The 20,806-nt window shown below is 41.1% G+C and overlaps 1 protein-coding gene across 1 annotated transcript in view; it reads left to right on the top strand.

Moving 5' to 3' along the window:
• PTCHD4 (patched domain containing 4) overlaps positions 1 to 20,806 on the top strand; it is a 371,115-nt gene that overhangs the window by 59,642 nt on the left and 290,667 nt on the right. Inside the window, exon 2 of the mRNA XM_085610582.1 lies at positions 18,049 to 18,529. Within this exon, the coding sequence (XP_085466708.1) occupies positions 18,049 to 18,529 (481 nt within the window). The remainder of the gene's footprint in view (positions 1 to 18,048; positions 18,530 to 20,806) is intronic.

Here is a 20,806-nt window from a genome sequence, read left to right as displayed (position 1 = left end):
AATAATCCACTTTCCAACACTCTGGCACTGAAGAGGACTAGCTTTTGTGCAGATGTGCACCTTGTGAGAGAGCAAAATGCAGTCCCTCAAAATGATGTTAAACAGTGGCTTAATAGGCTTACCAATACTATATGCTGTTGTGGGTGGACACAAAATGTGAATGACACACCAACAGACCAATGGATAAAGAGAGGTGGGTGAAAGCTCCTATATTTATGTATATTATACATATTTTAGTAAAATCAGAAGGTCTTGGCTAGCGCCAGAACTAAAAATGCTCCACTCAGGGGTGGCACTGTTGTATCCTAGTTCTTGTAGGGGCAAAAATCCAACACTTTAGAGAAGCACCCTTGCCTGTCAGTGCCATATTTCCCTTTTGCCCGGAGGTTCCTTTACAGCCTTTTCTTTTGGCACAGCTTATGGGATCCTGTTCTATGAAGTCCCTCATACTAAATATATATTGCTCGTTGTTAGACCTGACATCCTAAGGGTAGTCTTCCCCAAACAGTTTGCCTGTTTATCTCCTATTTTTTGCTGATTCTTTTTGTTGGCCTTAGGACTCTGAGCACTTTATCCCTGGCAACCAGTGCTATGCATGTGCTTCTCCCCATAAACATGATTTGATTGATGTATCCACAATTAGCACACTTAATTCACTTGTAAATCCCTAGTACTGTGCACATCATGTCCCCGGGGCCTGTAAATTAAATGTTACTAGTGGGCCTGCAGCACTGATTTTGCCACGCACGTAAGTAGGCCTTTAAACATGTATTAGGCCTGCCACTGCAGAGCCCGTGTGTGAAGTTTACACTGCCATTTTGACTTGGCATTTTAAACCCCTTGCCAGACCTTAAACTTCCCTTCTATTACATATATGTCACCCGAAGGTAGGCCCTAGGTAGCCCCTAGGGCAAGGTGCTGTGTAATCGAAAGGTATAACAGGTACTTTTAAGTTTTGCGTGTCCTGGTAGTGAAAAATTCCCAAACTCGTTTTTCACTACTGAGAGGCCTCTCATCTCATAGGTTAACATTGCGAATTCCTTATTGGAATTAATAAGCTGTAATTCCTAATTGAGAGGAGGTAGAGTTGTCAAGTTTAGTACCTCTGGAATGGTAATGACAAACCTTCTTTAATGGTAAAGTTGGATTTGAAGTTACGATTCTGAAAATACCACTTTTAAAAGTTAGACATTTTCCCTGCTAGAAACCATTTGGTGTGTTCTGCCTGCCTCTGCACTCCCTGATTGGGCTGGGTGACAGTTCACTTTGTGTATTCCCTCTAGAGGGTCCCACACAAATGAAGGCTGGGTGTGACTACATGCATCTTCCTGGGAATAGGCTGGGCCCTGCCCACACACAAAAGGCTGCATACCTCCCTGTTGTGAGTCTGGAGCCAGGGCTGGAATAAAGGACCTTTGTGCACTTCAAAGACCCTTCTTTGACATCACCCCCACGTCAAAGACACAACTGGGTAAAATTACTGGACCCTAACCCTACAAACCAGTTCACTGCTGGACTTCGTCTCTGGAAGACTGCTGCCTTCCTGTGCTCCCTGCTGCCTTCTGCTCCCTCTGACTGGACCCACATCACCTGACCCAGAGTGACTCCTAGGGCTAGCTGACTAGCTTCCTGTTCTTCATAGACTCAGGAATATCAAAGTCATTAACCCTGCTCCTGTGCCTGGTTCATTTGAAGTGAACCCTGATGCGTGCTCCAGTGGAAACAATGTATCTTCTTCAGCAACGAGCAGAACCGCCGCTTCGCAGCTGTTGCAGGAGCAGAAAAGGCACATCACACTTGGAACAAGAACATCGCCACCGGAACCGCTACATCGCCACCACTTCTAAAGGATAATCGACGCATCCCTTTGTTTGCATGGTGAAACCCAGTTCATGATCTTCGGAACAAACGCATCTTAGAACTGGCGCTTCCTCTTTGGAACCAACACATCACCATCCTTGTGTGAGGAAAATCAGTGCATCTTCTGTTGTGACCAGGATGAAGGTACTTTATTCAGCGGGCCCTGCGTTGGCCCTGTATCTGGCCTCATTTGGGCCAAGAATTACATAGAAATCAAGCAAGACAGAACAGCAATAAAATTTGCTGTGTTGTGTGAACCGGAGAAAGCAGATCAACCCCATATCTACTAAGATGTGAGGCTGTTCTGCTCTCTCCCTATACTGGCGTATTTTTAGCTACCACGCACCATTGCAGAGACGTTTGACCATAGAGCAATGACGTCTGCATTGTAGGAAACAGAGGTTTTGTGCTTTAAGGGGTCACTTATTTGACAATTATTGTTTGATATTTTATGTGTGCTCGGGTACGGAATCTATGTTGTGTCATCCATAAGAATTACGAATTGGGAGGGGCGGGTGACTCCTCTCCCCTTGAGCACCTACAGATAGATATTTCACTGACCAGATACCGGAAAGAGGTAGGGCCATTACCATCCAGGGACGTATCATCCATCCATTATCTATATTAGATTTACATTTCAAATTGCGATTTCCATTGAATTGTAAATCCCTCCAAAACATTTTGCATCATATATGTGTTACAAAAGTGATGCAAACCCGACGCAAAGCATTAGTAAATTGCTATGCCTTCATGGCATGAAGTAGAATTGCCTCACTATGCAGTGTTCTGGTGTTAATTCTTGAAGTGACAGTTTCATGCCAAGCCAGTTGTTTCCTGGCTAGCTGGAGTGAATCGTGACCAAGCAGATTGCCACAAATAAACCTATGTTCAACTCTTCCCTGGAGTCTGTGGTATTACTCACTACAATTTGGGAATGCGTTGCCAGCCATGCAGCCTGCGAAGTGATTCACGAACCCACGTGGATATATCTCCTGTATTGGTTTTCTGCTCTCTACTCGCATCTCATCAGGTCATCACACACAATTCTTAGATAAGTGACTATTCAGTAAAAGCTTTATTTCAACGCCGTGGCCCATATTTATTTTACTCAGGTAATTACTCCCTCTGACCTAGAGGTTACTGAGGTCAAGTTAAGCTAATGGAATCCAATGATGATTCGTTTACATCATTGACTCTGTGTGTGGCCTTGACACACATTAATCCTTACTTCAAATGAGATAAGGAGTTTGTCTTGTCTGATGACTGCTGCTTAGGCAGGAATAAAATGTACAGTCCCAGCTGCTATATTATCATTATTGTGTACTCTAGACTCCTCCTCTGCTGTGTTTCGAGTGTCTCTGATGTTCTGAACGCGAGTGCTCTGTGCACCCGCGAACTCTATTAGAAGTGAGACGCGCTCCTGAGACTGGTGGAAGTACACTCGTACACTGTACAACTGGCGGAAGTACACTTGTACAGTCTACAGCTGGCAGAAGTACACTCATTCACTCTACAATGCAAGGCTGATTATTGTGAGATGCACTCTACAGGCCCACACAGCCACAGCAGGCCATAAACATTTTTTTTTATTGTTTATCTAGATGTTAAAAAAATACAGATGCACTGTACTCTGTATCAAGCACCACTTAGCTCTCATTGCTTCATTACCTCAGAGTCTCCTGTTGCAAGACCCTCCCAATGAAATGACCTGAAATGTTAGAGGAAGGTACCTTATTGCAGCCTGGGAAAAAACACAGGAACAATAAAGGGACATGTTTTATAAAAAGTAGATCAATCTCTACTATACAAATTGTAATTAACTTTGTATTAGCTGGCTCTACGATACTAACAGTGAATACTGACACCATTTTACTTACTGCCACTATGGAATACTCTTCTGTTATTGCCCCTTCTCCATGCCTGGCACAGCAAGATCCTCTGCCCCCAAAATGGGAGGACTGGATTGATGTTTATTGGAAATGTGCTCCAGCGGAAAGGGCAAATTTACATATCCTCCTTGCGTCACAGATCCGTCATCACACTTACTCATTTATACACTCAGACATTGGTGGGGCCCATAACACCAACACTCACACGTTTCACTAAATGTCTGCACACAGGAGGAAAGAAGCGCTGGACATGTGGGGTGTACCTTGTTACCTATCGGGGAAAATCCTTTACATTATATACATTATATACATCAGTACTTATAGAATCCTAACTTTAACATCAAGGCACTCCACCACTTGGTCGATGGACCAATCAGTTGGACTGGTTGATGGTGATTTAGAACCAGCTAAAACACATTTAAATCTTTGGAACCTTTCGATTTACTTTCAATACCTTATTAAAGAATCACAGACTCATTTCTGATTAATCAATGTGTAGTTTATCTAATTAATTCACTGTGCTAGTATATTCAGAATTACAGCTCATATCAGAATTTTAACAGCGATTTTTAATCTTTGATCTCGAACACAATCTACAGAACATTCACATTTACCTAAATTTGAATGTTGGTGACCATTTCCAGAAAAACCCGTCAATCCACGGCATAAATCCAAATCCCTTCAGATGTAATCGTCCCTTTTAATCAAAGAGAAACCCAGGTAAGACCAGGAAACCTCCCTCTGCACGACGCAGTCCCCACAATTTAGCCAAGGACCAGGCGATCGCACCAGCAAATCGATCCTCCACACCAACAGTCACCAAAGGAAAATGATAACGAGCTTTTTTCCCTCATCTAAGTTCCCCCCTTATATACCCTTTTTCTCCTTACTTTTTAGGACAATGTGCAACAGTTTAGGAGTAGAAGTGTTCTGACTGGCTAAATCCTCTGAATTTTGAAATACTTTTCAATATTCCCACGTTTGCTGGTTCCCATGAGACCGGGCATGACATATCCCTAATTGTATTCTTCTCTGCCGTTTCACAGGCGAAAGTTCCGAAGTAACAACATGTAAATCTTCTTGCACAGGTCGCTATTGTCCTCTCAGTCATTCACACTAGTTTGGATTTTGGCAGTCCTCCACGTTCCTATCCTTGACAAGGAACATCACGTCTTTCTTCGGAGGACGTCTGGAGATCTTCAGAGCCATCCGAGTCTGCACAGTAGACATCGCGCTCACATGACGGTGGCCACATCCGAACTCCATTTTACATACTGTTGCCTAGTAGGCCCGAATGCCAACTTAAGCAAAAACAAACATAACAGTAATTAATATATGGAAATGAAGATTCTAACCTTTAACCCACACTAATCCCAATATATATTAGTATTTTCCTAGCCTGTAGCCACATTTAAAGCAACAATACTCACCATTCTGCTACACTGGAAGCACAAACCATTACAAAGGCAACATAAATCATGCAATTCTCTATTTCAACACATCCTACAGTTAGTTTGCGTACCATAGTTAATCATTGAATTATTTAGCCATGCAATTTAGCATTTTAGTCCCACGTATATCTTGTGTTTATTAAGGTGCAAGAGTTGGTTAATTATAACACTCCACACAATTAGTACGAATTAATATTTAGAAGGATTACATAATTAATATTTTCATGCAAAAGAGAGAAGGTATACACATTTTTGCTTTACCTGCTCCATCAATGTCCATCTTTGGCATGGTATTCCTCCAAATGTTTTCCTTCACAACTCTATTAGTGCTGAACCCGTTTTTATTGGCTTTAGGACTCTGCGCACTTTACTCCCCTTAACCAGTGGTAAAGTGCTTGTGCTTTCCTTTCCAAACATGGTAAAACTGGTTTGTACCTGATTGCATTATTTAATTTACCTTTAAGTCTATACTATATGCTATTACATATACCTAGAGCCTGCAAATTAAATGTTTCAATTGGGCTGCATCACTAATTGTTCCATCCACTAGAATAGCACTGCAAAACATATCTACAGCTTTGTGTGCAGTTTCAAACTGTCATTTCAACCTGGCAAAATAAACCTTTTGCCAGGCCTAAATCCTCCTTTTTAATACTTACAAGTAACCCCTAAGGTGGGCCCTGACAGATCATAGGGTCGGATGAATGGTACTTAAAAACTAAGATGTATATTTTATGTTTTACATGTCCTGGCAGTGAAAACCCGGGAAAGTTGTTTTAACCGCAGAAAGGCTATCTCTCCCATAGACTAACAATGGTTTACCATATTGCATTTAATAAGTGATAAATTTAGTATGCGACAAGAGATACTTCTTCTACTCATTTTAATCTTATTGTAAAATCCTCCTCAATTGTAAAGTCGGGTTTCAAATTATTATTTTGGAAATACCAGTTTTAGAAAGTTAGCATTTTCTTGTCTTAACCAAATGTGCCTTTCCGCTAGTGTCCAGGGTCACTTGACTGTTAATGGCTCTCCTGTGATGTGTATTCCTTCAAGACAGTGGACAAAGGACCCAGGTGTAGTATTTCCCTGCTGAGCTGCTGACCTGCGGGGGCTGGACCTAGCACTTCCTGTACTGCAAAGTGTAGTCTTAGGGCTGTACGCAGCCCTTTCCTGACTTCAGAAGATGCCTACCCTGTCACTGGCAAATGCAGTTCATACCTGGGCCTGCCTACCCTTTGTTTGACTAGACATACTGGAGCCAAGTCCATAGAAAAGGGAAGAACTGACCAGAGCCAGTGTTAGGGTTAGGCAAAGAGGCCACAACCCACTGACTGGCACTGGGTATAAAAGTAGCATCCACAGATCCTGATCACAAAATACTCCTGGACCTGAAAAGGTTCAGAAAATAGACTTCCCTGCTTTCTGAAGAAGAAAGATTGCACCTGCTGGTCTTGATCCCAGTCTCCAGAAGTGACTCCATGGGTCAGTTGGCTAGCCTGCTGTGTGAGCTACCAGGACACAATAAGCTTCCAGGTCCCTTTCCTGCTTTCCAGCTGACCAGTTCCAACTTGGCCTGACCTGCTCACCTCTGCTGGCCTCTGTGTGAGTGAGTCCTGACCCCAAAGTGCTGTTCTCAAAGTCCTGGTCCCTTGGCTGGAGTTAGAGTGTACTTCTCCTTGCCAAACTAAAGTTATCACCATATCTGATGCAGCACAGCATAGACTGAGGTGGAGCCTTGCAGCAAAGCGCAGTTCCTTATTGACGACTTCAACAGACCCAAAGCAAAGACATGATGAGCCCCACATCGCAGCACCGTGTAGCTTCTTATCGTCGGATTCAACTGACCTGATGCAGTGCCTCGCATTACAGCACCGTATAGCTCTTCACCACCAGCTTTAATGGACACAACGCAGAGCCCGGCATCGCAGCTCTGCACAATCCCTTCACCAAGGGCGAAGGTACAGCTCCCAGGAGTTTGAACCTGGTCCTATAGCCGGCCTGCACTCCATCTCGGTTGGCCTGAACTTGTGACTTTGTCCCGGTCCGGTGGGACCAGATACTTACAGTTGGCGCTTCAGGCCTTTTGGCGTTCATTTTACCTAAAACATTAAAAACTCATAACTCTGCTTTTAATGACTGGATTTTGGTGTCATTTCATAATTAATAATTACTTTATTTTTCGAATTTGGTTTTGGAATCCTCTAGTGTTGTGTTTTCTGCATAATACTTTACACATTGCCTCGAAGTTAAGCTTTTTTGCCAAGCTACAAGTTCTATTTAGTGACTTTTGTGGTTCATCCTGACAAGGATTATGATTCTCCTTTGGAGAGGGGTCTTATCCACCTGAACAAATAATCCAGTTTCTTACAATATATTTGACAACTATTTAATAGCTCTAGTAGGTCAAGACTTTATGTATGAAAGAAAATAAAGCTGTGTTATTGAGCACACCAGGGAAGGAAGGACAATATATTTAAAAATGTCTCACAGAAGCACTGAATTACATTGGCAAAACATACCTGATGTCTACAAAGAAGCCCAACTGAGGGTGAAGTATAGTTTTGTCAAGGAAATAAATGTTGTCATGACACAATACAAATTCTATACTCGACTTCAACGCCTGGGAAGACCATGGATTAATTTGTGAGGTTGAGTGAATTGTCAGAAAAGTGCCAATTTGGCCACATGACTGAGGAACTCATATGTGGCCAATGGAATGTCAAATGTAAAATTAAAAAAATTCAAGAGAGATTGTGGGCAGCCAAAAACCCAACCTTAAAAGATGCCTTTAATGTTGCAATAAGTGGTGCAGAAGTCTGAATTCTGTTTGAAAGAAATGATTAAGACGGACGGGTCTGTGGGTGGTAATGGTGAAGTGATTTCTGTAGACAATATTAAGAAACAACATTATGTGAGCTTAGTGCTTAAAAGCTCCAATAAAACACAGAAGGGGTGGTAAAAAAATAGCAGATCAGCAAATTGTGTCATAGGAGTGGGAGCAGTTTTCATGGAGCAGAGTAAAAATCTTGTTTTGCCATTAACAACGAGTGCAGAAAGAGGACATTTCACACGTTTGTGCAGAGAAAATGACAGATCGGGAAAAGCTGTCATGAAGGAGTTTGGAAATATTAAACCATCTGATTGGATTTTAAGTTTAGGTCAGGATAATGGTGACAAGTGGAGGAAGCCCAAGCCATGAGCAACCTTTCAGATCAATGGTGAGAATATTGAGCGTATGATTGATTTCGGTCAACGTACACCATCTTGCCCTATAGTATTCTCGTGAGAGAATGGCCTGATGTGGTACTGTCTCTAAAGCATATCTGTCCAATGGAAATCGGGGGAAAGAAATTGTGATATTACAGTACTTCACTTACCACTATAAAGTTCATGGATAAAATATTTGAGGGCAAAGTATATGTTGCAACAGAAAGGCTACTAGTATTGGGTTCAATGTATCAATATGATTTGCATATTGTCATCAATTCAAGATTTTCCCACAAAGTAATGATGGTGGATGACATGAAATGAGATGAGCCTTGATAATATACTCAGAGGAGTGAAGAGTTTGTTCAGGTAAGAACTAGAACATTAAACACAAAATGAGACAGTTCGAGTAACAGCCAGGGAAGAAGTCAAAAAGATAATGGAAGAATTGTGTAAATCAAAATATTGTCACCCACAATTTCCCTTTACCCAACATTAATGAACTGTTTTTTCTGCTGTATGGGTGAAAATGTGTATACTATCATATCTGTTTACATGAAGACTGTAAATATCTGACAGGATTCATCATCACTGAAGCAACATTCCAATTTACAAGGATGCTGTTTGGGTTGTGTCTTCCAGCACATGCTGTCTGAGGCTTTCAAGGGGTTATCCAACATTATTTATTTTCAGGACGAAATACTTATTTTTCTAACACACGTTTAGAAACTGCTATAACTGTGGATGCTAGTGTCAAGGTGCTAGGAGCCATCTTTTTCCAGTTGCATAAATGAACTGAAAATACCATGGCTTTTGCTTATTGTTTTCTTCTGGATTCTGAATGGAACTACTTTGTCATAGAGAGTGAGGTACTGGCCGCAGCCACGAGTTTAAAATATTTTACAACATGTTTGTGGGCCTTAAAATTCAGGCTCCATACTGACCACTAATCTTTGGTCAAGATTCTAACTTCCAAGAGGAACAGTAGGGGATCCCCGAGATTGACAAGGCATACGGCTCATCTACAGGAAGATCACTACAATACTGAATATATTTTTGGTCTGTCTGTAGAATGGTGTTCAGATGATAAAGATGCCCTGTTAGCTAGGGAATGTGAGAGTTGCATAATTGGACAACGTTCAACAGTGTGGAAGAAGTGCATTCACTTCATTAGATTGGGAAAAAGAAATGGAAGGTGACACATTACTTAAAGATGTGGTTTGTAAGATAATTGAAGGTGGATGTACAGAAAGTGCTGTAACTCCAAAGTAAGACCTGTTATTCGGGTTTTAGAGGAATTGTCGATTTGTGGTTAAATTTGCTAATGAGAAATGACAAGTTTGTTGCTCCTGAAAATTTGAGAAGGAGAACCATACAACTTGTTCTTGAAGGGCATCTTGGGTAAACATTGACCAATGGAAGGATAAAAAAGTTTGGTGGCCAGGAGTTGATGACCAAACAATGCGGTGGGTTGAAAGTTGTAGTAAGTTTAAAGAAGAAGCTCAAAGTTGGCACACACACTGTAGTGGGTAACATTCAAAATCTGCAAATGGCATAAAGCAATGTCTGTATGGATTTTATTGGACCACGAGCGGGTGTGAGAAATGAGTTTAGATTTGCCTTAGTGAATGTCCATTCAAAATGGTTGATTGTCAGATTTCTGAGGGAGGTTACCAGAAAAGCTGCGATCTCTTGTCTTGGGATAGGTATTCAGAGAGGATGTTTTTCCTCATGTGCTTATGACAGACAAAGGGGACATGATGGTATTGCGTTAAGGTCCAACCAGCTCGTCAAAGGGGTGATTCAGATAGCAGGTCAGAGAAACTAAGATGTGGCGACGGTTGTCAATGATTTGGTGTGCCAACATCGCACCACTGTGACTGTGACTAAGGTTTAAAATTATGAGAGGGAGGAAATGAGGGACAAAGTTGGTGCCATCATGGTTCCAATTGTTTGGTGGAAGTGGTGGGTGCCATGTAGGACAGAGGGATATTCACAGATCAATTATTGATGGACGTGTGGGTGTAGGTGTGTCTAAATCTCATGGCGCATTTCAAACAAAAGAAGTTAATGGATTGTACATAAAGTTAGAGAATGGCAACAGTAGAATTGATGAAGGATGGCCCTTTACCATAAAGGCGGTGAATATAAAGGTAGTATTAGACAGGTTGAATGTGGTGGAAGATGAAGGTTGAAGCTTGCTCGGAGAGAGAGGAGTGGAGATGATGGTCTTATTATATGGGGGGATAGTAAGAGAGTGAGAAGGGAACATCCAAAAGGAGGGCAAATGGTTGGAATGAACCAAGCACAGAGACATCGCAGACCTTCTGTGTATTGGAGGATTATGTCCATGGTTGATACTCCTCCTAGCACTTCACATTTTCATTTTCTCTATCTGGTAGGATGATGAACCTGACCACACCAAGGGTCTGCTTTATCAACATATTGAGTTGGTGCAAAGGCACCAAAGTGACATAAACTGGCTCACGGTGTTCATTTGGGATTTTGCTTAGGGAAAGTTGCCTAAAAGTAGCGCAAATTTGTGTTATGCGTTGCTATACATTACCAGGGTCACATGACTGTGAATGGCTCTCCTGTGGTGTGGTTTGTATTCCTTCCAGACATAAGAACAAAAGGGCCTGGGTGTGGGGCATGGTGGTGCTTTCCTGTGTAGGATGTCCTTGGGGTTCTTCTCAATCCTTCTTGGGCTTCAAATGATAGCTTAAGGGCTATGCCCACCTTACTCCCGATTTCTAAGGGCGGCCTGCCATGCCACTGATAACTGCCCGCCCTTAGTTAAGCTAGACAGTTTGGAGGCAAACCCAGAAAAGGGGGAAGGTTAGACAAAGAGGATGTCTCCCACCCCCAGGCTGGCATTGAGTATAAGAATAGCACCTTCAGAACACTCCTAGAACTGTGGTAGAATCAGAAGAAGGACTGTTCTGTTGTGTGAAACCTTGAAATCATGCTCCTCAGAAGTGACTTCATGTGTCAGTTGGCTGACCTATTTTAGTTGCAGGGACACACCAAGCTTCCAGAGGCCTCCCTGCCGCTGCACAGCTTACCACTACCAACTGGACTTGCCTGGACCTGTCTGAGCTGGAGGGAGTCCTGATCCTTAAGAGGTACCCCTCAGGTCCTGGCCCCTTGGCTAGCATCAGAGTGTACTCCTCCTGATTCCATGTGAAGGTCCAGAAGCTGTGGGCTCTTTGTGATTGCCGTTAAACTCTTCGAAGCAAACAAAGACTGTCTGTGATGCCCGCTGACACGGATCTCCAGAGATCACTGCTCTTCCATCAAGACAGTTCAAGCCAGCATCGTCAGTAAAAGCTGATCGTCAGTGCAAAGCTCCAGTAACAACTGGCTCTTTGCTACACAACAGTGGCCATCCACGATGTCCGACCTGCTCCTCATGCCAGCAACGATCTCCTTGTGCTCCCCATCACACGAAACTCCACCTTGTCACTTGGACTTGAAAAGGTAAACTGAAAAAGTGGATTGAACCTGATCCCTGTAGCGGACCCGTGCTCCATAGAGGACGGCCTGAACCTGTGAGTTTTCCCTAGTCCAGCACAACCAGATGACCATGAGTGGTGCTTTATGCTTTTTAGCATTATTTTATTCTAAATCTTTAAAAACTCATAACTGGTATTCTACCTATTGGTTTCTTTTTATTTTGGTGCCATACTATTTATTAAAGTTTCTTTATTTTCGAAATTGGTTCGGGATATTGATTGTGTTGTGTTCTCACTTTATTTCTGTGCCAGTGCTGCATAAATACTTTATACATTGTCTCTAAATTAATCCTGACTGCCAAGCAATCAGAAAGTTAAGCACAAGTTTATTTAGTGACATTTTCTGTTCACCCTGACAAGGGTTATGTTTAGTTCTCGAGTCGGGCTCTTACCCCGCTCAACTAATATCCTAATTTCTTACAGTCTCATTTTAGTTCTATGCACTAGTTCACTAAACATCTACCAAGTCACCCTTAGCATGTTTATCTAAGGTTGGACTAACAAGCTGGTTACGCGCTGAGCTCCACATAAAATGGTGTAAGTCAGAAAATCTAGTATCCAGCTCAAAAAACATGGCTTTATCAAGGCTTGTTCTACTTTTCTTTTGGCACTATTTAGCTGGTGCACACTAGGCAGCTTGAGCAATTAACTGCATCTGTGTGTCCCCGTTTCAGTAGGTTTGGCATATAATTCAGTACTGTCTAGAATCATTATGGTTTGAATAAGCAGTAAAGAGGTAATACATTTAAAGTTGTTCCAAACAGAGGGCCCTGAAATGATCTTTCTGGCGCCTCACAAATCCTTAAGATGTCATTTGTCATAGTTTTCTGAAATAAAGCTCAAAGCACAATAATTACTGTTTTGCATATTTAAGTGTACCTTATTTCCAAATGTATCAGTGCTTAAAGTGCACATTCTAAGATTTATGAATGGGAGCACAGATCATGAGTATCAGCTGTTGGTATATCTGACAGAAGGACCCGACCTTCAGGCTCCACTGACCAGTATCATTTAACATTTTAATTCAATGTGCTCATCTTTACCTTTATTGAACAGAAAGTAAATAAATGTGCGTTTGTCCTCTTGCATATATAATAAGATTTAACTCCCTTAGGACTATACATATCTTGTCTTGCATATGAGAACTTATTTCACCTCATTCTGTCTATACCCTGCTGGTGCATGACTGGACAATGAGCTAAAATGTGGAGGCTTTTTATGGATTATTTATTAGGAAGTCTTATTGAACTATGAAGAAAACAGCATTTCTCCAGAGGTTGTCATTATTTATCTACACATTCACAGAAGAAATGCAAATCTCAAACTATGCTGTGTTTAGACCCACACATGAGTGGTTCCTGCTCTACAGTGTATCTTATCCTGAACTTTTAAGTGTGATGACAAAAATGGGGGTTCTCTAGGTAGTTATGGAAAAAGAAGTGTTATAGGAATCTTTTACAAGTGGTGGCGGTAATGTAGTTATGAGCATGGCTTAAAACATGAACCAGAATCCTCTGCTGGACACAACGTGCCACCTGACTAGTATTTGGTACCCATATATGTGTTTTTGTTAGTACATCCAAATATAAGTACATCTCATAACCATGTCCAGATACACCTAAAAAGAGACCAATGCGTTTGGCATACATTTTTATTCAGTGTGAGCGAAATTAGTAAAAACTCCCTTTTTTCCCTTCAAATCACTTTCCCCTGCAACCTTCCTCCCTCTCTGTGGTAGTCACTTACGCCCTTTTTATCCACACAACCCTTTCTGTAGTTCATCCATCTCCATGTCTCACACTGAGACCCAACTGTAGCACTGGTGGTACAATTTGTTTTGCCCCCTCATAACCACCTTCTCCACGGATTCCCTCACTGACATCCCCTAGCCGTGCTCCTCATCCCTCTATAGCCCCTCTCTCACATACATTTCATTTGACTTAAGGTGCTGGTTGGGGTTGACGTCACTAATAATAATGTATTTCTAGGGATGGAAGTGTGGTAAATTTACTTTGTTTCCCCTTGGGTTATACCCATAATTTGGGAAATTTAGATTGTCCATGTAACCAAGGTGGGAAGCAAAGTTTGCTGCATTTTACATTGTTTTGTGGCTTTTATGCAAAATATACCAAACACTTCCTAATTCCCTATTTTAGAGTTAGTGCTTTGACGGAATTTAACGAGGCTTTCAGAATCTTACGGATGCTAAGCACTGACGATGTAGCCACTTTCTCAAAATTGATGTTCGTTCTCGCGCCTCAATGAACATGACATGATAGGTTGTTTACCATCTCGCACCATTTGCACATTGCACCTTTTTGCATAATGGGTGTTTATATACCATAATGAACCTGGCCTGACAGTTTGCATCACTATTTGCACATTGCATTTTTGTACAATGGGCGTTCCCTTAGATGTGCTTTGATTAATAAGATCTGTTTTATCCTTGTTCATTGGGATGACTTTTATGTTTTATATATATTTAAATGGATGTATTTTATAGAGTTATCAATTTTATCTTTTATACCTTGATGACGAACAAAATGGAAATGGCCTGTTAGATCCAGAAGTATTTGTACTATCTGTACATTGTTATTTGCACTTTTTTGGCTGCTTTGCACATATTTGAGTTATTATTGTTGATGTAACTTTTATTGTGTATAGGGATGAATGTTGCAATTTGTATGTACTTTTATGGATGTTTTAAATATATCCGAATAAAGATCATTTGAATTGAATAGAATAATGTATTTCTACCCAAACAAACACTTTTTCCGCAACATTAGGAATAGATAACTAAAGAGTGGTGAAAAAAATAATGTCCTACAATATGCAGTTTGATGCAGCTCTGTGATGACAGTTCATACGTCACTGTGCTATATTAGGATTGTAACTTATGAACTTTAAGTAAGAAAAGGATCTTTGTGACAAAGGTAGTAACCCACTGAGCTATCCACATCAAATACAGCTCTAAAATCTGGGTAGTACATGTTCTTTCTCTGCTACTTTAAGATGAGTCAAACTGCTACTAGAAAAAACTCTGATCTCTCTTCAGCAGGAACATTAATCACCAGAGTTATCTTGACATTTGTTACGTTGCCTGAAATCTGCTGGACCCACAGAAAATTCTGCAGCAGGTGCTTGTAAACCCATAAGTTATTTCTAAGTGCCGAGCGCCCCCCCAAGGTCAGCGATAGATGTAGCTGCACTAGTCGCACCGCCCTAAACCTGGCCCAGGTCATTCTTCATCTTCCTCCTTTGCCTGGCTGTAGTTTCACTCTCTTATTCTGCATGTATCTCCTTTCATCTTCTCTGCTTTCTCATTCCCTCACACACACATACACATTACTTTTTCTTTTTTGAAGCAGTCCATTTTTCAGCATTTGCTTACCTTCTATACACACTTGACCATAAAATCACAATAACAATGGGCACATATGTAGCATTCACTCTCTGCGCTCTGCAGAGAGGTCAGGATTAGATAAACATTTAGTCAGTGGACTTTATAAATGGCACTTTCAGAAACTCGCACTTCCTGGCCCAACATGAACACCCATCCACACCCTGCACTCACCCAGACTACAGACACGGCCCAGTTTACAGTGCGCATTGTATAAAACACTTCTGCTGCAGAAACAAAATTACAGAAACCCATCTTGGAAAAGGAAATACTTGCAGAATAGAGGGGCTCATATACCATTCAACAGGCTGCAGAACATGAAGTGTATCAGAGAGTGCATGACTGAGTTGGATTTTCTTAAGGGTTCTTGCACACATTTTTGAGGAAGAGATCAGTGCTTTTCATTGTAAAGCCACAGACATGAATACATGCACCGGTAGACATTTTAAATGCTGCCGGTGTAGAGTACTGGCAGGATCCGCCCTAATTAAAGGCTTTCTTTTTATTGTGTATTTAAGTTCATGCTTTCCATCGTGCAAAACTGTAGCCATGGACTGCCAACGGGATCTTTAATTGCATCAGAGAAAATTAGTTTTTGAATTTTTTTTTTAATCAAGCCAATTCGACAAGTCAAGTTAATTGTTTTAGTCAATTAGAACCATAACAATTTTACAAAATGATATTAAAAAAATTGCATTTTACTTACATCTTTTAAAATGATAGAGGAATTGTCGGCGCTAAATGTTCATCCCTGGGTTCTGCGTAACCCACACGCTGAGCCCCTTTTTTGCATATCACATAGGTATACTGGCAGCTGATTCAATAAAAAAATGTAAACCATAAAATGATGGGGAAAGCAACAATCTCTTGCCCTGGCAATATCTGCCCACATCTTTAAATCTGTTGTCAAGGTAATAGCATTTGTTCATCCTATCGATAAACATTATACGATGCATGGCCAAAGTGCGTAAAAGGAACATATCCGAATCTGCGGATAATGATCGGTAGGGAAAAAGGAAAGTTGGAATTAAGGTGCATTATGAAATGAGATAAGATACTAGGCAGTAAAACTACAATTTGAATTTATGCTAGGGAACCATCAACAGTGTTCTTTTCCTCAATCCTTTGCATGTTTTCCATCAGCGTGCATAGGATGTTTTGGTGGATCCTGGCATTTGGCGTTGTAAGATTCATATTGAAAGCACTAGTGGGATAAATTCATGTATCCTAGTGGTTGTGACTTGGATCCACCCTCATATTGTTGTGGTTGAAAGACATGCGGCAGCAGGAAAATGAATTAGCCATGGGTTATTCAAGGCAAGCTATTTTCCAATGACTTAATGAGTTTGCAATTTAGTTTTTGGTTGCAAGGGTTGAAACAGGCTATTATGGCTTCCCTGCACGTGCCTATATGTCTGTTGTTAAAACTGTTCTTTAAGTATTGCCGTCTGGGCATTTGCACCCCTTGACAGATGACAGGTGCATAAGGTCCTCTTTCTTATCATTCCAGTGTCTGCATACTGGTGGGCCAGTGTATTTCCATGCAGGCATTGTCGCTTGTGCTGGGATGTTACCCATACGTAATGACAAGAGTCTATGATTAATGCGTGCTGGAAAAGGGATGAACATGACTGGGGCAGGGGACAAACCTCAGCACTACTTTATTACCGTCCATGTGTGCGAACGGGTACTGAATTAATTTTTATCCTCTAGCATGAAGATAATTTTTATTGTGCTATTTGTTTCCCCTTTGAACGTTTCATACATGGCACTTGGGGGCACATGCATCAAGGTAATCATTTGCAATTACCTAATAGCGAATTTTAAGGATTTGCTATTTGGTAATCGCAAATGTCTATTCATGAAGGATTCGCAAATATTTTTGCGAATCCTTAATATTCCCTAATAGCGAATCGCAAATTGTGATTCACTATTAGGGAATGGATTGCCATTCATTCATATGGACCTACAGGCCCATAGGAATGAATGGGAATGCAGTCGCAATTTGCGATTACCAAATTGGTAATTGCAAATGCAATTGCAAGGGTGCTAGGGGGCCTAAGACCCCCCTGATGCACCCCCAAAAAAGGTAAGTGTGCAAATGTGGCGCACACACATGCCCTAAGTGCACTTTGAAAAATGCACTTCTGTGCATTTTTCAAAGGATTCGCAAATTACCATCAACTTGAAGTTGAGGGTAATCTGCGATTCCTAAATGCAAAGTTGCATTTTGGTAATGCTACATGCATCGCATTTAGGGAATCGCAAAGTTGCAATTCCCTAAATGCATTAGCAAATTAGGTAATCGCAAAAATTGCGATTGCATATTTTGCGAATGCAATGCCTTTGATGCATCGGAAAATGCATTTTACCAGTCGTAAACGGGCCGTTTGCGACCAGTAAAATGTTTGATGCATGTGCCCCTTGATGCTCATAATTCTGTGAGACCCAATTGCTTGATGGAGGTGTACTTATGATGTTCCGATGATCGGCTATTTTGAAGTTCTAACAAAAAGGCTTGCTTTAGGGGATCTTGGGCACAACTGACTTAGAACCAATTTTTAATAGCTGCTGCTCTTCTAGCTAAGTCTTGTTTAAAATGGCCAAATTCTATGTGAGTTTATGCTGGAGAGAAATTCTGTGGTAGGCTAAATACTCGCCCGAATGTATTCATTTGTACAGTTTTTATCTTCAAGTAACTTTTGATTTCTCTCTTTTTTAAGGATGGTCGGCAGAGTTTTATTGGCCACCAACTGGGAGGAGTCTCGGAAGTACCCAACAGCAAGGACCAGCGGGTGAAATCAGCCAGGGCCGTTCAACTCACTTACTACCTCCAAACCTATGGCTCTGCCACTCAGGACACAATTAGCGAGATATGGGAGAATGGTTTCTGCAACCTTATGCAAAAGCTGCAGAAGAACCACACAGACATCCAGCTATTCTCGCTTACATCCTTCAGCCTGATGAAGGACTTTCAGAAGACCATCAGCCTGACGCGCACCAAGATCCTGGTGAGTTTGATGCTGGTGCTGATGAGTGCTACCCTCTCCAGCTCGATGAAAGACTGTCTACGAAGCAAGCCCTTCCTGGGACTACTGGGAGTTCTCACGATCTGCATCTCCACTCTCACCGCTGCGGGGATCTTTTTCGTCACGGATGGGAAATACAACTCCACCCTGCTGGGAATCCCTTTCTTTGCTATGGGTAATTTTTTATCTCCCCAATAATAGTACAGCACTTAGTGACATGCTTTATAAATTATGCTCGATGTCGTGCAAATGATTGTTCTTTTAATGAAAATTTGGAGATTTCCCTCAGGTGAAATTGATTGACTTGCTGCCAGAGTTCTGCACCCAAACTGTGCATGCTTTCGGAATTTAATGCAGTTTTCAATACGCAGACATATTCATCTATGTTATAAAATGTGGTAATGATATGAGTGATTGTTAAAACCAATGACTGAAGATAAGCCTAGAAGAGAGGGCAAAAGGGAAGATGGGAAGGAAGGAATAATGGGCGGGAGGAAGAATTGAAAAGAGGGTGTTGGAAGAAAGGGTGGAAAAAGCGGGTGAAAGAGAGATGGAAAGTCATGAAGGAAAGGAAGAACACATGGACTAACAGAGGGAAGTAAATGATGGAGTAAAAAGGAGGGAAGAATTAAAGTATTCAGAAGCTGGCGACTAGGAAAGGAGGAGAAGGAATGAAAGAAGAAGGTAAGAGAGTTGATGAGTATGGGACCAGGAAAGGTAGGGAAGATAGAAGTTGAGATACAAAGCTGAGGAAGGGAGTGAGAGAAAACATGAGTGATGTTAACATGTAGCACGAAAACGAGCTGCAAAGGTAAGGAGGAAGGTAGGTTGGAAAGTGGAAGGAGGTCAGAGAGGATGTGAATCCGAGAGAGAGAGAGAATAGGTCAAGGAAAGGGTCGGGGCACAAAATGTTGACTGCACTAAGGGTATGCAAAATGTATATTTAGAAACGGATTCGATTGCAGGCTACTACATAACATTGAAGAGAATATATATATTTTTTCATGTACAAAGTGTGTACGCGCCTTAATACATGGTGCTGAGGCACAGCATTGTCTACCATTAACTACACCGGTAAGCTTTAAGCAAGCTGTTTATCTACAAAAGTCTTCAGACATAATGGCACAATGTTTTTTTGTTTTAAATGAGCTTTTTAATTAGCAAGTTGATCCAGGAAGCTCAGAAGAAGCCAGGATCCCTTCTGCTGCAAGCACTTTAAGTCACCAGGGCCACCGTTTAAAGTCTATCGTGGAACACATGCCAGTTGGACTAGTGTTAATGATGTCTTTACCTTGTTTGTTTTAATTGCATTGTGCCACTTAGCTCTGCAAAGGGGAACACCCGCATAATAATATAAAAATAGAAGCACAAAATATGTCTTCCTGGCCAATTTAGCATTTCCATAATAAAAAATACTAATTAATCAGGGGAAGATGCCAGTGTTTAATGATTATCGTCCTTTAGTCAGTGACCAACTACAAGTAATTGTTTCATCTCATCACCAAATGTTCAGAAGATAATGTATAAAGCAAAGTAGTAAACCTCAGTGGCCCAATGTACAAAGGCTTTTTTCCTGAGCAGATGACACTTGCTCCTAGAAATTCAAGAGTAAGTTAAGCCTACTTACAGAAGGCTATTTTTGACAGGGTTTTCGAACTTTGCAGAATTATTGGAAACAGGAAATATATGCATCTTGCAACCTCCATGCGTGTTTACTTTTGTTACATGTAACACAAGGCTAAACTCGACGAAAGTTAACACATTATCAAAAAGGCTTGTGCAAAGGGGAGAGTAGCCTCGGGTTACCTGTAGAAAGATAAAAAGGCATAAGTATATGGGGGCACAAACAATAATACACAGTGTAGAGTTGTTATTGATATTTTTAATCAATCTTGATTCCAAACGGTAGATGTTTATATAGAGTAACTTTGAAAAAGGCCAACACGTGTTTTGTTCAAACTGACTTTGTTTCAAGGCTGTGATGTAGCAACAAAATTGCTACATCACAGCAACTAAAGTGAAAAAGCAAACATATTTGAACAAAAGAACTTGTGTCAAGGAGACTGAGACACCAAGATCATAAAAAAAATAATCTATCAGGTAACGCAAATAATTGTGAGAATTAACGAGAAAAAGGTGTAAAATAGAAGTAGAAATGATGTGCTTACAGGAATAAATTCAGTAGTAATCCAGATCTGTATTGATGAAATCTGAGTGAGTACAGCAAGAAACTGTCATCGCCATAGAGTAGTAGAGAGAATGTGAAGAAGGATAAATGTACAATTAGCTTTAGAAACTCGTGATCATGCATGGGTGCGGTGAAGGAGATGATAAAAAGTAGATGAAAAATGTTGGCAGAACTGTTGGTAACTAAGGACTTAGTGAACCTCTAAAAGTATAATCAGGTAAGCAGCCAATGTATGAAAGTGTGGCAGCTCATGGTTACAAAGAT

Source organism: Triturus cristatus, chromosome 6, assembly GCF_964204655.1.
Source record: "Triturus cristatus chromosome 6, aTriCri1.1, whole genome shotgun sequence".
Taxonomy (NCBI): domain Eukaryota; kingdom Metazoa; phylum Chordata; class Amphibia; order Caudata; family Salamandridae; genus Triturus; species Triturus cristatus.
This window is presented reverse-complemented; position numbering and strand designations above follow the sequence as displayed.